Here is a 16148-nt window from a genome sequence, read left to right on the forward strand (position 1 = left end):
CCTGGCTGTCCTAAAACTTGTTCAAGGATTGGCCTTGAACTCATAGAGATCTGCCTGCCTCTGCCTCCCAAGCACTAGGTGTGTGCCACCACCACCACCCATCTTAAGAAAGAGAGAAAGTGAGTTCGAGGCCAGCCTGGTCTACAAAGTGAGTTCCAGGACAGCCAGAGCTATACAGAGAAACCCTGTCTAGTAAAACCAAAAAAAAAAAAAAAAAAAAAAAAAAGAAAGATCCAGGCTGGCCTCAAATCCCTTCTGCAGAAAAGGATAGCCCTAGACTTCTCATGTTTCTGCCTCTGCCTCCCAAGCATGGGGATTACAGGTGGGTGCCACCACGCCTAACTTTTTGTTTTTAGGATTTATTTTATATATATGAATATACTGTCACTGTCTTCAGTCACACCAGAAGGTGGCATCGGATCCCACTACAGATGGTTGTGAGCCACCATATGTTTGCTGGGAATTGAACTCAGATCCTCTGGAAGAGCAATCAGTGCTCTTAACCACTGAGCCATCTCTCCAGCCTAAGCCTGACTTTATATGGTGCTAAACTCAGGGCTTTGTGCATGCTAGGCAGGCACTATTACAATGGAACAACATCCCTAGCCCATCAAATAGTGTTTAGTTCTTGCTTTGTGCATCTGGGAACACAACCCAAGGCTTTGTGCATACCAGGCAAGTGTTCTGCTACTCAGTACAGCCTCAGTCCCCAGCAAATCTCTCTTGGTCCATCAGGATCAGCAGCCATATCTGTGTCATGTCTCCTGCCTGACATCACTTCCTATAGCAGCACTGCTCAGCTTGAGACCTTGGATGAGTCCCTGTTTTCCCCATATTTATAGTGAGAGATGCAAATGCTCACACCCCACAGGGCTGTTTCACACACAGTTTAGAAGATGGAGTCAACTCTGTTTAGCCAACTGTCCATGTGATACACAGGAGAGTAACCACAAGTAACTCCCCAGAGATCTCTGCTCCCCCTCCCCCATGCATGAACACGAGGCACCAGGACTCTACGTCCATGTCAGGTAAATCAAGGCTTTAATTGTATTGGAAGGCCCTGCTGATGACCAAAGGCTGCCTTATGACCACTGGGACCACCACTCTCATAACAGAGAGCAGGGGTTGGGTGTGCAGGTCAGAACCACAGCAGGCCATGGAGGTCCTTCTTGTGGGACCCTGGTCCCAGAGCAATGGTACTCACAACACCCATAGCTAGCAGACTTCTTTATGTAGAGGAAGTCAAGGGCAGCCTGTTTCTCAGGCTATGGGGCAGTCTTCATGAAAGACCTGTGGGGTCAGGCAGGGCCAAACTCAAACTAGCAGCCTCCCTAGGGGAGGTTTTTTTTTTCCCTTCCTGCTCCCAGGTGGGGAGTGGCTTAGATCCTCTTTGGGAAGGTAGCTGAGGTGATCTGGGGGGCATTGTTCCAAGTGCACTTGAGGTGGCAGCAGGGTCTGAAGACATCAGGAGGGATTGTAGGACTACCATCTAACTAGCCGCAGCTCAATGGTTTCCCCGTCCTGGGGTTTGTAGTCAGCAATGCCTGCAGAAAACAACGAAGTAAAGGGGGTTAGCAAGGCAATATCCTGCCGGGCGTGGTGGCACATGCCTTTAATCCCAGCACTTGGGAGGCAGAGGCAGGCAGATCTCTAAGTTCGAGGCCAGCCTGGTCTACAGAGTGAGTTCCAAGACAGCCAAGGCTACACAGAGAAACTCTGTCTGGGAAAAAAACAAAACAAAACAAAAGCAAGGCAATATCCCACCCTGACCACATCATGTGACCACCACCCTGAAGTCACATCTATAAGACCCACTCAGGGTTTGGTGGTGGGAGCTGTCCGGAGCCAGCCAGAGACTCAGAATGAGGCTTGGTAGGATCTCTCAGGTCACAGGTTCATACAGCAAAGAGGGTGACCCCACTGGGTTGAGGGGAACCAGGGCAGTACCTGCTTGGCAGGGTCAGCATCTTCAAAATGGAGTTGTCAGGCAAAGGGACTGCTCCAGAGGGTGTAACAAATGAGTGTCCCAGAAGCAACCTTTCAGTTTAGGAGAATACCTGGCTTCAAGTTCCACATTCCCATGAGAGAAAGATAATAAAGCCAGGCTGGGCGTGGCTAGTGGACGATCTACTGCCTGACAGGCCTAAGACCCTAGCTCATTCCTAACTCCACATTTATTATTTCCAAATTAATAATTAATCATTTATAATTAATAATAAATAGCAACAATTTAGAGGAACTAGAGAGGTTCCTTAAGAAGCCAGGGGACAGGTTCCATTTGTGGACTCATTTTCATTTGGTGGGGACAGTGGCTAAGCCAGGGTCCGGCTATGTAGACTAGGCTAGCAACAAACTCACAGCAATCCTCCTCCTGCAGTCTCCTGAAGTCTGCACCATCAAGGGAGACTCCCCTTAAACACGCACGCTTTGTTACGAATGTCTGAGTCCCCCAAATTCATGTGCTTAAATCTAACCCAACAGTGACAGTACTAGAAGGTGACTGGGAGGTGAGTAAATTAAGAAGTGGAGTCTTAGCTGGGCGTGGTGGCTCACGCCTTTAATCCCAGCACTTGGGAGGCAGAGGCAGGCAGATTTCTGAGTTCAAGACCAGCCTGGTCTACAGAGTGAGTTTCAGGACAGCTAGGGCTACACAGAGAAACCCTGTCTCGAAAACAAACAAACAAACAAACCAAAAAAAAGAAAAAAGAAAAAGAAGAAGAAGTGGAGTCTTGAGGGCCAGGATGGTGGGGACACACTAGAAATCACAGAAGGCCGAGACATGAGGATTGTGAGTTCAAAGTCAACCTAGGCTACATGCTCAAAAAATTAACTTAATTAAAAATAAACAAAGAAATAAAAGCATGTGAATATGTCACTGGTGACTCTACATTGGGATTTTACATCCTGTAATGATCATTTTTGAGATATAGTAGGCCAAATAAGATATATCATGTAATATTAGTTTTACCTACTAGGAAACGTTTACACATCTACCTGACATTTTACACCTGTTGGATAGTGTTGACAGAATATTATTCCATTTTTAAATGGAAACAAGCATAGTATAGATTTCTTGTAGTTATAAGAAAATGTATCAAACATGAAAAAGACTTGAGCTGGAGAGATGGCTCTGTGGTTAGCACTGGCTCTTCCAGAGGACCTGGGTACCACATGGTGGCTTCACAACCATCTGTAATGTGGTCTGGTGCCCTCTTCTGGCATGCAGGTGTACATGCAGGTAGAGCATTCACTGACAATAAATAATAAATCTAAATAATAATAGTAGTAGTAATAATAATAAAGTTCCTTTAGAGCTTAATTTCTGGGTAGTGAAATGCAAGCTTTCATTCTTTCCTGTGTCTTGGACTCTCCACAACAACTTCCATAAAAACTCTAAGAATTTCAGTTAACTATTTTGGACCCAACTTTGAGCATGAGTGGTTTTCTGATGCTGTAGCCCAGGAAGGTTCGAGGGAAAGGCTGGGCTGGGTTAATACAGCCTCGCTGCTGGGTCAGGACGCGGGCAGCAGGCATATCCAGGGCAGCAGGCTACAGACTCACCTTGCAGCAGGGGTGTGTCAGGGGCTCGGAGGAGCTGCCAATATTCTCGGTCCCCAGCATCTTTCCCTAGTACAGATGTCAGGTAGGGGCCTGACAAGGAGGCCTGGGTCTCATACCTAGAAAATAGAAAAATGTAGCTGCTGTTCCCAAGGAGGAAAGCTACTTTGTTGATTTAGACAAAGAGAAAGGAAATTGATCCCTTTCCCCCTTCAGAAGATTGGGTCAAGGCCCCAGACAAATACTAAAATCCAGAAATGTGCAAGTCTGTCCTATGAACTGGTGGAGTATTCACAGAAGCTCCTGTGTACGTCTTCCTGCGTGCCTTACTTATGTCACAAAGTTATTTACAATATCTAACACAAGTAAACGCTGTGGTGGTGGTTTTTTCAATATAGTGGCGAGCAAAGGTCTATGTGTTCAGCCCAGATTAATACAATTTAGTTGAATTCGCAATTTGTAAAAGATGCAGATTTGGTAGAAATTGATTGTTTAGGGGATGTCACAGAACAGCCCTTTTCATTTTTTAACGTGTGTGTGTGTGCGTGTGTACTCGTGTGTGTGCGCGCGCACACGTGCACACATGCAAGTAGGTCAGAAGAGGGCCTTGGATGCCCTGGATCTGGAGTTGCAGGCAGTGTTGAACCGTGCTAGTGGATGCTGGGAACTGTGCTTGGGTTCTGTAAGAACAGCACAGTTCTTAACTGCCACGCAGTCCTGCCTTTTTTTTTTTTTTCCCCCTAAAGACAGGGGTTGTCTGTGTAGCCCTGGCTGTCCTGAAACTTTTTCTGTAGATCAGGCTGTCCTTGAACTCAGAGATCTGCCTGCCTCTCCCTTCTGAGTACTGGGATTAAAGATGTGTGCCACCATTGCTCAACCATGAACAACCCTTTTCAATGGTTGTCCCTTTACTCTGAGGCTCTCCACGGCTGCTCTGGGCCACTTCTCTCCACATCTGTCTGTCTGCTGTGAAATGTGGTGCCTCCCATGTAGTCTCCCTGTCTGGCCCTTGAACTCATCTCAGGCAGCTCCACTCTAACAGAACTCAGAGCTTCTCAGACTGACACCCACCTCTTACAGGTCCTCAAATACCTGACTAAAAAGCCTGAAATTCTATCTTTTCTCCATTTTGATTCAGTATCCAAACAGATACTGAGAGGGGGAAGGAGAAGAGGAGGAGATGAAGGAGAAGAAGGAAGGAAGGAGGGAGGGAGGGAGGGAGAGAGGGAGGGAGGGAAGGAAGGAAGGAGGGAGGGAGGGAGGGAGGGAGGGAGGGAAGGAAGGAAGGACTTTACACAGAGTAAATACGTTAGTGCCGCCAAGTGACATTATGGAAGTGACTTAGGACCCGCCTGGTGCTATTTCAGGACTGAAAGTTCAAGGCCAGCCTGGCAACAGAGTAAAACACTTGATTAATCTTGATTATCAGCTTACTGGGATTTTGAGTCACTATGGAAACAGATTTCTGGGTATGTCTAAGGAGGAGGGTTTCTAGATTAGCTTAATTGAAGGAAGAAAGACCCACTCCAAATCTGGGTGATCCCGTCACATGGACTGGGTCATTCGCTGAGCGGGAAGGAGAGCAGGCTGTCAACAGTGGCTCTCATCACTGAGTTTTCCCAACTGTGAACAAGACACCTTGTCCCACCGTCTCACCCAGAACTGGGAGCCTAAACCAGCTTCTCTCTGCACTTTGCCTCCTTAAGGTCTTTTGTCACAGCAATTAGACATGTGACTAATGCAGACCTTGTTTGCAAATGAAAAGTTAAAATCTGATAGCTCAATGGTAGAGCTCCTGCTTAGCCTGGCTCTAGATCCCATCCTCCATGGTGTGTGTGTGTGTGGGGTGGGGGTAATATGTCACTTAACCTGGGAAGTGGGGCCTTTTTGTTCCTTAAAGACAGTGGCCTTTGATCCCAGCACTTGGGAGGCAGAGGCAGGCAGAGCTCTCTGAGCTTTTGAGGCCACCCTGGTCTACAGAGTGAGTTCCAGGGCAGCCAGAGCTACACAGAGAAACCCTGTTTCGAAAAACAAACAAAAAGGACAGTGGTGTTTACACAGCTGTGTTCTAAGAGTTCTTGGCCCAAATGACCAAACAGTCCTTAGGTCGCTTTCCCTGGAACTCTTGTTGGGAACAGAAAGCTGAGATTTCTCAAGATAAGGCAAGAATCCAGGGGAGAGAGCAGGCTGGTAGGGACGACTCAGCTGCTTCGAGCCAGAGTTAACCCTGGGGAGGCACATCCATCTCCATGGTTGGCCAGGGGCCAGCAAGGAGCAGCAACTAAGTTTCGCCCATTCTCGGGCTTGTCAAATCTCAAGGGACAAGTGTCTACCTTCTCAGAGTTATTAATGGTGAGATGTTATCAAGGTTATTTGATACAATTAATCTTCCTGGTGCTCTCACCGCATACCAAGCATTAAACCTACTCAAAACATGCCCAGTGGTGAGCATAGGCTCCCCCTAGTGGCCCTGTGAAGAGGAGCAACATCTCATCCCTCACTTAATAACTCACTAGCCTGGGGTTGTAGGGAGTGGATGAAGAGTGAGGAACTGGGGTTCCAAGTCTGGGTCTCTTGATGACAGTGGTGGTCCATAGCTCCCACCACAGGCCAAACACCACAGGTCCAAAACACAGGCCAGAAAGGAGTGGAGAAGATAGACATAGAAATTAAACCAGAACTTCTCCCAAGAAACTCCTCGGTTCCTCATCCTTCCCATGATACCATTTCAAGCACAGAGGTCTGAGGGAAGCGAAAGCTAGGATGAGGGATGGGCAGCCTCACGTGAATCCTCCGCCATCTTGTGCCAACTTCAGGACATCTTCCAAGGAAGATCCAGCAAAGACAAAAAATGTCTGTTCATATGGTGACAGGGCACTGGCGACCTTCAGCGTGACGCTGATGACTTCTGAGATGTGGACAGAGTCCTCAACAGCTGGCACCAACATGACTATGCCAGGAAGAAAGGAAGAAGCAGCTGTCATGAGGACCGGGAACCTGGATATGAGTCCTCCCTTCTTCCTACAGACATCTTGCCCGAGTGGCCTACGGCCTTCCCTCAAAATAGCTCAGTCAACAGCATGAACAGCTGCTGGGCTGAAACCCGGTTCTCATCCCAGCCTCCACATCCTTCTGCAGCCCAGGCCTGAGCTCCTTGCTGGTGTCTCTGCTTCTTGCCTCTCTCCTATCTGACACACTGCACCTCAGAGGACCCTGTCTGCATCTGTTCAAGTCACATCCTGGTCACCCCTGACAGGCACATCTTCTTTCTCTCATTTATCTACTACACCTGTTCATTCTCCCAGGCCCACTTTCTCCCATGATGCCCCTGTGTTATTGGGCCCCGTGCCTCTGCTTTGGCCTTCTCTGCTCCTTTGCCCCCTCCTTCCATTTCCTGACAAGTCCTTGGGTACCAACATTAACCAAATGTGTCTCTCCACCCATTGAGTCATTAACTCATCTGTGATGATCTCGCTTTTCAACCTGATGGGATCTAGAATCGACTAAAATGCAAGTCTCTGGGTACTCATGAGATGGGTTTTCTCAATCAGATTCTTCAAAATGGGGACGACCCTCTGTAAATGTGGGCAGCACCTTCCAGTGGCAGATCAGACAAAAGGACTCCGAAGAAGGAACCTGCTTTTTGCCGCTTGCCCTCACTCTCACTATCTACTTTATCTGACCTCTTACAGCATCCCTTTGCTGATATTAAACCAACTTCCTCACACTTCCAATGTAGATAGAAGGCTAACAGCTCTCCAGAATCCATCAGGCCTCCTGCATCGCCACACTGGGACTGCAGAGACATCCAGCTTTCCAGACTGAGACAGAGTGAGAGAGCCACTGTTGAACTATCTGTACCATATAGTGTATGCCAAGCCAATAAACCATCCTATCAATGCTGCTCCTTTAGAGGACCATGACTAATACACTCCTCCATTCCCTCGCTCAAACATTTCCATGGTGGGTATCACGCAGTGGGTACCGCCCAGAGCACTTGTTTGGTATCTGTGCCCACACCATGAGTGTCAGAAGGCTGTGGCCTCATTTTAGCTGCTGTGTTCTATGCAGAATCCCATGCTCATGTTGCCTCAGCAAAGCATGACTGATCGCCCATCACTGGGACCCACAGAGAGTAGCTTATCACTTAGGAGACAGAAAGGGCTCTGCTACCCCTGGATGCCTGGCAGTCTGGGAAGATAAGATCCAAGTAGGTCTTGTGGTTCAGGATGGGTAGCAGCTGGGAAATCATCAGAGGATTCTGGAAGGCCCCATCCTGTAGGCTGAGCAGCAGGGATGTCCCTGCCTTGATGCACGCTGTGCCCAGCCCTACCCCGGATGCAGGAGATGTCATGAGCATCTGTGAGGAAGAGAAGGTCATAGGTCAGCCCCTGGGAAGGAACCAGGCTCTGCAGCTTCTAACCAGCCCTCCCTCCATTGACCCGCTAAGCGGTCATGGCTCCAGGGTCTCTTTCCTACCTGTAGTGCCAGTGGGGTGCTATAGATATTCCCAAAGTAGCCCTCGGGGGCCTGGGCCTTCAGGATTTTCTCTCGCACTGTCTCGATAGCCATGGTGATTCGTGGTTTCAGATCAGAGTTGAAATTGAATCGCTCCAAACAGGTGAGGGCCAAGCCGGCCATGGCTTCTGTGTCTAGGGGGATAGCATCTAGTATGAACTGGACAGCTTGATAAGACCAGACTAGGTGGGCTTGGGGGATTCAGGATCATATACCATACCAATTCAGGTGATTTGCCCAGGACTTCCCTGGTCCTAACACTGGACACAGTAAGCCCCAGAAAAACGCTCAGACCTAGACAAACTTGGTCACTGAGTGGCTTGACAGTAACAGGCCATATGGACAGACGGAAGACGAGGGTCCCAGAGGATGGGTTCTCCAGTCCCTGCTCCTACACCAGGATGCACTGAGACCAAAGAGGGAACTCTATTTTACTGATTAATTAAATCGTATTGGTTTTGTAGTGTAGAGTACTGAATTTAGGACCTCAAGCATAGTACGGATTTGCCTTTGGGCTACATCTCCAGCCACCTTATCTACCCTCAGGCATTCTGATTTAATTGATAAAGGTAGCTGTCAAGGCCTGGGAATTTTTAAGATCTCCTCTTCCCTCTAGGCAACATTAATGTGTCCACTGTGTTTCTCTACAAGCCTCTGAGACAAGTCTTTCATTGCCAGAGGTCCTGGTGCCTTTTTCTCTCTAAGCAATCATCCACCAATCAACCCCCTTCCTACTCCATCCTATCCACCCTACATGAGGCCTTATTCATTCACAGAAGCCCAGGCCTAGCAGAGACCTTGAATCGTGATGATTAAAAAATAGGTCTGGTGGCCCAAGGTCACATAGTGAGAAATCAGATCAAAATCCAGGTATCAGAATCCCGGGTTATACGGTGCCAAGAGTGTGCTAAGACCTCTGCTTGTAAAGCGCCTTTACTGAGAGGCTGCTGGGAGGTTGTTTTAAAGGAAAAGTCTGACGGGAAGAGGAGGATGGCCTACAGCGAACACGTGATGGAGCTGTGGTCAGGGTGCAAGTCCAGGTTCAAAGCTGGCTCACAGTCCCCACCATCTCATTTCTAAGGGATCTGGCAAGGAGATGTTCCAATGAAAGGTGAGCAGAGGGACAGGTCATACATCCCTTCGCCTGGGGCTGGGGGAAGCTAGGTTTTGTCCACTCACCCACAGAGACGTGGCCCTGGTAGGTAAAGTAGTCATGTTCAACAGCATACAGGAGCTTGCCCACCACGCTGTCATGGACCCGCTTCTGGTGGACACACAGTGCCAGGATGCTGAGGCCATACTGGTAATAGTTGGTGTTGGGGTGGCCTTCATGATTGTGCCCTGAGATTAGAAAGGCAAGGAGTAGAGACAGGTCAGGCTTGAGGGCTTCCCTTTCAGCCTTTTCCCAGCAAGGAACTTCATAGCTTACGGGACCACAGGCTGCCTGGCTGAGGTCCCAGTATATGCCAGGCTCTACCTCTGCAGGTCAGAATAGAACGGTGCTCATGGGACAGCACCATTGTAACAGAAATGTGGCCCGAGGTCCCTAGAGCCAATAACAGAAGTCTAAATAGCTGGGATTGAGACAGGATTCTTCATGGACGTCACTCTGCGGGGCACAGATAAATATCTAGACTTGTTTGCTAAGGTCATTGTGCCTGGAGCACAAAGAGAAGCAAGCAAGCAATGCCTAGAAAGTGTAAGAGACCAGCCAGGCTGGGCTGAGGGTTAGGAATGGAAGGATGGGCGGGGAGGGGGGCTGCAAGGTGTAAGCTGAATGGAGAACAGGCTTATACTGAAAATCCCTGCTTCAGCTGTTGGGAACTGGGTCCAAGTCAGGAGGCTGGAAAGTTGACAGAGGCTAAGGAGTAGGCAAAGAGGAGGCCGTACCGGTGGAAACCGCTTAGTCTTGCTGGCTGGACATCCCAACAGCTTGTGCATGGGGTAGGGGAAAGCTTGGGTCAAGCCTGGCGACTGAGTCCAGCCTGAGCTTCTAGGTAGACCCCATGAGGGAGTTAGAAGAGGTCTGGGAAGAAACCCCAGAGTTCTGATTCCCTTCTAGAACCTCATCTCACAAGAACAATTACGAGTCCGGAGCCTGCCTCAAAACTACAAACGACGAGACCATTTAATGAGCCCTCCTGGATGTTCCTGCCCCCTCAGATGTGGTTCTCCTCACCAATGGCCTTCTTCTCATCCTCCAAGAACCACTTGAGCTGTGAGATCAACCTGTCACCCTTTCGGCTCCCGAAGAATTCGCAGTTGGCCCTGAGAGCAAGCAGGTAGAGCGCCAGGCTGCCCCCGGAAAGTTTGGGCTGGCAACCACTGTTATCATCGCTGGAGGTGGACCTACGACGAGGCAAGACAAGAGCATCTTTGTAAGAAGGTGCTCCCCTGAGAAGCCAGGCTTGGCCCACACTAAGGTCACAAAGTGGAATTAGCAGTCAGCTGTGCTGGTATGAGGTGCATGCCACAGATTCTTAAAAAGAAGGAAGGTGAGATAAATCAAGGGTAAAACATAAGGGTGCCTGCATCCAGATCACACAGTTTGACCCCTGTGTGCCCATGAACTCTTTCCTTTATTTTCTCTCCCTTCCCTGAATTCTTGAGAAGGAATGGAATGGGGAAGATATTTCAGATATTTCATGTTTTTTTCTTTGTGTGTGTGTATGCATGTATTTGTTTTGTTTTGTTTTGTTTTCAAGACAGGATTTATCTGTGTAGCTGTAGATGTCCTGGAACTCGATCTGCAAACCAGGCTGGCCTCAAACTCAAAGAGATCCAACTGCCTTCACCTCCCAAGAGCTGGCATTAAAGGTGTATACCACTATGCCTAGTGATTGATGGCTTTTTCATATTCTTCGTCTCTCGCTCAAACCCCAGAGCAGGCCTCTCTTTAATGGCTACTCTTTGGAGAAGGAGAACAGAAATATGCTGCTTCTACACTGCATGAAAGACCATAGTTGTGAATTAGCAGTGTCTGTCTGTAGTACAAGAGTAAACTACAGAGTTAGATACTGCTTCTTTGTATCAATATACAATCATATGTTTGGTTATAAATTAGTAATGTCTGCCTTAGGTACCAGTGGGGAGCACAGAAAGAGTTAGGTGCTCTTTGGAGATCATGGATTGATTTTTGCCTCGGACACAAATGGGGAACACAGGAAGAGTTAGGTGCTGCTCAGGGATCCGGGACACCATTTCAGGACAAAGAGCATGTGTTAGCATCTCTGATCTAGGACCGCTTACCCCTGCACTCTGCAGATGGAGAAAGGCTCAGAGAAGACAAAATATGCCTAGAGTTTGTCAAAAAGCCACAAAATACCCCAATTAGAATCCAGTCTGCTGGGAGCTGGAGAGATGGCTTAGTGGTGACTGCTCTTAAAGAGGTCCCGAGTTCAAATCCCAGTAACTACATCCACATGGTGGCTCACAACCATCTGTAATGAGATCCAATACCCTCTCCTGGTGTGTCTGAAGACAGCTACAGTGTACTTATAAGAAAGGAAGTAAGGAAGAAAGGAAGAAAGACATCTTTAAAAAAAAAAAAAAAGAATCCAATTTCCTATCTCTTATAACATGGATCAAGTCACTGGGGAAGACAAGAGACTAGCAATACCGCAGGAGGCACTGCTGGTAATGGATCTTGAGGCTGTGAAGGTAGAGGTCCTCTTTGGTCCCAGCCTGCATGCTGGAAAGTCGCAGGCCAACGAAGATGCTGGGGTTCAACTGCTCTGAGGAAAGCCGATCCATCCAAGGTAAAAGACGCTGGCCCAGCTTCTCTACCAGCTGGCTGTCTATCCGTGGTATTACTGAGGAAAGAAAATGGTGTGAGAGAGGCCACAGAGCCGCTAGCAAGCAACTATTGTGACCTCCTTACCAGGCAAAACCTTCACCAGGAAGGGGGGCTTCTATCCCCATTACCACACAGCCCACAGCCCGCCAGGAGAAATGCCCTCTATGGTGAAAGGTGGTAGGTAAAAAGAAAAGCGGGCATCTCCTAAGAGGAATTAGACTGGGCCAAGGAGAGGTGATGGGCTGAGATCAAAGGATGCTGTTGCCATGCAACCACCCCACCTATCAGGAGTGACTGGAGACCAAGCACAGCAGTAAGGGACCAGGCACCTGTCTCTTTTGACCCTCCAACCAGCCCTGTGGTGTAGATAGATATTTTTATTGTTGTTTTGCATAGAAAAGGAAATAGAAGTTCAAAGTCAGGCTGTGTCTTATAGGATGCTGGGGAGCCAAGACTCTGTCACACTGCCACCCCTCCCCTTGCTATAGTCACTCTCCTGAATGTATCCTGCTCATTGTTCAAAGCCCCAGGCCTCATGCAATGAGGGTTCCACATTGAAGTTCACATGCTGTAGGCTGCCAACTGGTTCTCCCAGCTGCCCGAGGAAATTCCTCCACACGAACCTTAAAAGACCACTTTTTCTGCCATCCCTAGTTAAGTTAACAGGGTCTGACCCTGGGAGATCAGCTACTAGCACCCTGTCAGGACTTGGGATTTACCTGCAATATGTAAGCAACACACTGAGATGCCTTGGGAGCAGAAATCTCAGGGATGCTCACCAATTCCAGTTGATGGCTGACTTCCTTCCTTGGGAAGGGGCCATGCTCAGATTGGAGGCACTGTGGACTTTCTGCCCCATTTACTGACTCTGTCACCACCCACTCCTGCTGTCCAACGGACCTATATTCCAGCATGCCAGAAAGTCCCTTCCTCCAGAAGAATAAGAGAACAGTCTGCCGTAGGGCCCTTTGCCTACTTTCTTGGGCTTCCTAACATGAGATCCAGAATCCCTTGATCATAGCCACATCTCTCTAAATGTTTTACAGACGTCATAGGTATCTCTGGATGTAAGGGGCCATTCCCAAGTACGAACTCTAAATGACTGTTGGCTCTGTGGGCCAGGCCAGGGCACCTGGCTGGCTTCTCATGAAATGTTCATTCTGACAGTCATGGTGGCACAAGCTGAACATGGTGGCACAAGCCTGCAATCTCAGCACCTGAGGGGCTAAGGCCTGGAATGCATCATAGTGAAACCCTGATGGAACTCTGAGGGAACCCTGTAGGAACAGGGAAGACTTACTTTTGGGATATTTCCAGAGTTCTGTCAGTATCTTCGAGGTCCTCTACTGTGGCTCTCTATCTTTCTGACTGTGCCAGGAGGACATTTTACTATTTAAGCAAGGTCTCCTGTATTGTAGGCTGGCCTCAAACTCAATTATGTCCTTGAGGATGACCCTAGAATTCCTGGTCTTCCTGCCTCTACTCCCCACATGTTGGGGTTCTGGGTGTATGCCACCACACCTGGATTATACAATGCTGGAGACTCAAACCAGGGCTTTGTTCATGGTAGGCAGGCACCTGAGCTCTATCTCAGCAATAGAACTCTGCTCTTCTGCTCTTCTTTGGAATTAGTAAGGGACCCCAGGCTCTGAGCTCCATCCTGAGTAAGTGATAAGATAAGGCGCAGCCTATAGGAGGCAGATAACCACAATTTACCCTCTCTAGAAGGAAGGAGCCAGGCAGATTCACTCTAACTAGTCAAAGTGGCTTCAGGCAATGCTGCTAGGATGGCTAATCTTCATTGTCAACTTGACTGCATCTGGAATTGACCAACCCCAAGCTGCCAGGTACGTCTGTGAGCTCTCTTAATGAGATTACAACTGGAAGCTGGGAGACACACTCTAAATCTGGCCCAAACTTTTGGACGGCAGCCCAGACAAGGGAAGGGAGGAAACCTTGCCTTTGCCTGCTTGCCCTCACCCTCAGTGGCAAGTTCATCTACCCTGTTGCTGTGGCTGCTATTAAAGTCTCCCTTCTTCATAGTTCCAACATACACGGAAGACCATCAGCTCCCCAGGAATCCTTCAGGACCCCAGCACCAGACTGAATCTGCAGAGATAACCAGCCCCACAGATGGAATAACTATGGGATTCTCAGCCTTTTTCCATCAAGAGACAGCCATTGCTGGGCTACCACGACCACATCCTGTAAGCCAGTGTTTCAAAATATACACTCATTGGCTTGGCTGCGCCACTAGAACAGTGGTTCTCAACCTGTGGGCCGAGATCCCCTTGGCAAACCTCTCTCTCCAAAAATATTTACATTACGATTCATAACAGTAGCAAAGTTACCATTAGGAAGCTGCAACAAAAATATTTTGATGGTTGGGGGTCACCACGACATGAGGAACTGTGTTAAAGGGTTGCACTATTAGGAAGGCTGTGAGCCACTGCACTGCAGTACCCTGACTAACACAGCCCTATCACACATACACACACTCGTGCACTAAGGCATCCTGTGCACAGGGTTGTCTAGCCCTCTCACTGACTGACTAACAGGCATTCAGAAGCCTGGAATCCTCTCTGTGTACTTTAGAGATCAGACCTGTTCATTTCATTGCACACAGAGCCTTTGCTGATGACGCAAGTGTGGTGTCCTCACACCACGCCAAGCAGGAAGGAAGGAGGAACAGTCTCAGCTCACTTCACAAAAGTCACCGCATTGGGGAAGGGACTGCACCCCAAGCCCCCAAAGTTCTCATGATGGTGAAGGGAGGGGCTCTCATGTGGTCAGGCATTGGGGCTAACAGCTCAAGGCTGAGGTGGGCTCGCTGAAGAATCCCTGAGGACTGTCCAGACAGCAACCAGGGACCCAAGGATTAGGAGCTTTAACAGGACATGGCCAGAGAGTCTAGGCGCCTATGAAAGGTGCTAGCCTCAGGTTCCAAGAACTGAATCCAGTACAGTTTTGTTAAAGCTGGAGCATCTTGAGCTACCCATTTGGTCTCTCTGATCCGTGCTTAAGGTTTGCCCAAGTTCACCTGAGACCAGATCATCAGAGTACCTGGGAGCAAGGGGAGAGATGAGACACACCTGCTTTCTGCCTGATCTCCGGGTGTGACTGTGCCTGAATCTATAACCTGAAGGTCACAATCATGTTTTGAGAGGTCCCTAGAATCTATAAGAGGTCTCTGGTGGACTATAGCCCTGGGATGAATATCTGGAGCAGTCAGGGGGAACCTTCAGGTACCTGGAATGTTTGCCCCCTGTCCACTCCCTCTGGGACTTCTTCCCAAAGCCCTCTAGTCTTTGGACATCCTTTCCCATCCTTCTCTTTGATTCGACGGACCCCCGTGGCTTTCTATTGTTGTCTCAGGGTGACTTGTTTTGCATCACTCACGGTAACCCAATTTGGCACCCCTTTTGCCCCTTTCATAGAGCATAAAGCCTAGGAGAGCTGAGACAAGACCTGTGTACTCCCGACCCTTTCTCCAAACTAAACACCGGGCCTATGAGCCTATCTCAGAGAGGCCTCACGTGCACCGAGTAAATGAACAAATTGCTGGATGAACTGGGGAGATTCTGTCGGGGACAGGGGGCACGTGTCCATTCAGCATGCCCAAGCACTTAGGTCCTGTTAAAAACTGCTGTGGAAGACCTGAGGGACAGGTAAGTTTCTCCATCCCCCACTCCCAGTTTCCAATTTCCCTAATGGACAAGGACAGCCTCCCAGCCCCCAAACACACACACGTCCCCGCTCCCCTACCCTTCTCCCCCCCCCCCCAGCCCGGGGTCCAGACACTGGTTGGTTACTTACCACAGAATTCAGCAAGTGCCCCAAAGACTCCAGAAAGGAGCAGCAGCGCCTTCAGGAGCTCCATGGCAGGCACAGGTGGGAGGTGGGAGACTCCTGGGTCTCCCCTTGAGGGCTTGTCTGACTGCAACTGTTGTCTTGCTTAGGAAGAGACAGCTTCACTGATTAATTGTCCTTCCAACAGCCGGAAGCACGCTGCTAAATCAGCAGAGAGAAAGGGGGAAAGGTCTGTTATGGGGCAGGAGGCCAAAGAACAGAGAAGGAAGGAAGGAAGGGCAGAGCTGCTTGTCCTCCAGATGAGAACAAAAAGGGACTCCGTGGGGCAACTCGAAGCTAACCATATCTGTCCCGAACGATTTAAAGACCCCGGAAGCAGCACAGAAAGCCTGATGCCTAATCTGTCCCAAGTCTGTCTGACAGTGCTCGCCGGGGTCCACCCTGCCCCGGCTTGCACACCCGCCCC

The 16148-nt window shown here is 49.0% G+C and overlaps 1 protein-coding gene across 4 annotated transcripts in view; it reads right to left on the reverse strand.

The window, feature by feature from the left end:
* Nucleotides 1-1024: 1024 nt before the first annotated feature.
* Tcn2 (transcobalamin 2) overlaps nucleotides 1025-16148 on the reverse strand; it is a 15363-nt gene continuing 239 nt past the window's right edge. For 2 of the 4 annotated variants that reach the window (XM_021176139.1, XM_021176138.1), the window contains exons 2-10: nucleotides 15689-15883; nucleotides 11696-11888; nucleotides 10256-10425; nucleotides 9256-9417; nucleotides 8038-8210; nucleotides 7732-7918; nucleotides 6343-6508; nucleotides 3562-3677; nucleotides 1025-1544 (exon numbers count right to left, since the gene is read on the reverse strand). In XM_021176139.1, coding sequence (XP_021031798.1) covers nucleotides 1483-1544; nucleotides 3562-3677; nucleotides 6343-6508; nucleotides 7732-7918; nucleotides 8038-8210; nucleotides 9256-9417; nucleotides 10256-10425; nucleotides 11696-11888; nucleotides 15689-15752 — 1293 coding nt within the window. In that variant the 5' untranslated portion in view covers nucleotides 15753-15883 and the 3' untranslated portion in view covers nucleotides 1025-1482. The remainder of the gene's footprint in view (nucleotides 1545-3561; nucleotides 3678-6342; nucleotides 6509-7731; nucleotides 7919-8037; nucleotides 8211-9255; nucleotides 9418-10255; nucleotides 10426-11695; nucleotides 11889-15688; nucleotides 15884-16148) is intronic. The other 2 variants (XM_021176140.1, XM_021176141.2) reach the window with 1 other exon arrangement.

This window comes from Mus caroli, chromosome 11 (assembly GCF_900094665.2).
Source record: "Mus caroli chromosome 11, CAROLI_EIJ_v1.1, whole genome shotgun sequence".
Classification (NCBI taxonomy): domain Eukaryota; kingdom Metazoa; phylum Chordata; class Mammalia; order Rodentia; family Muridae; genus Mus; species Mus caroli.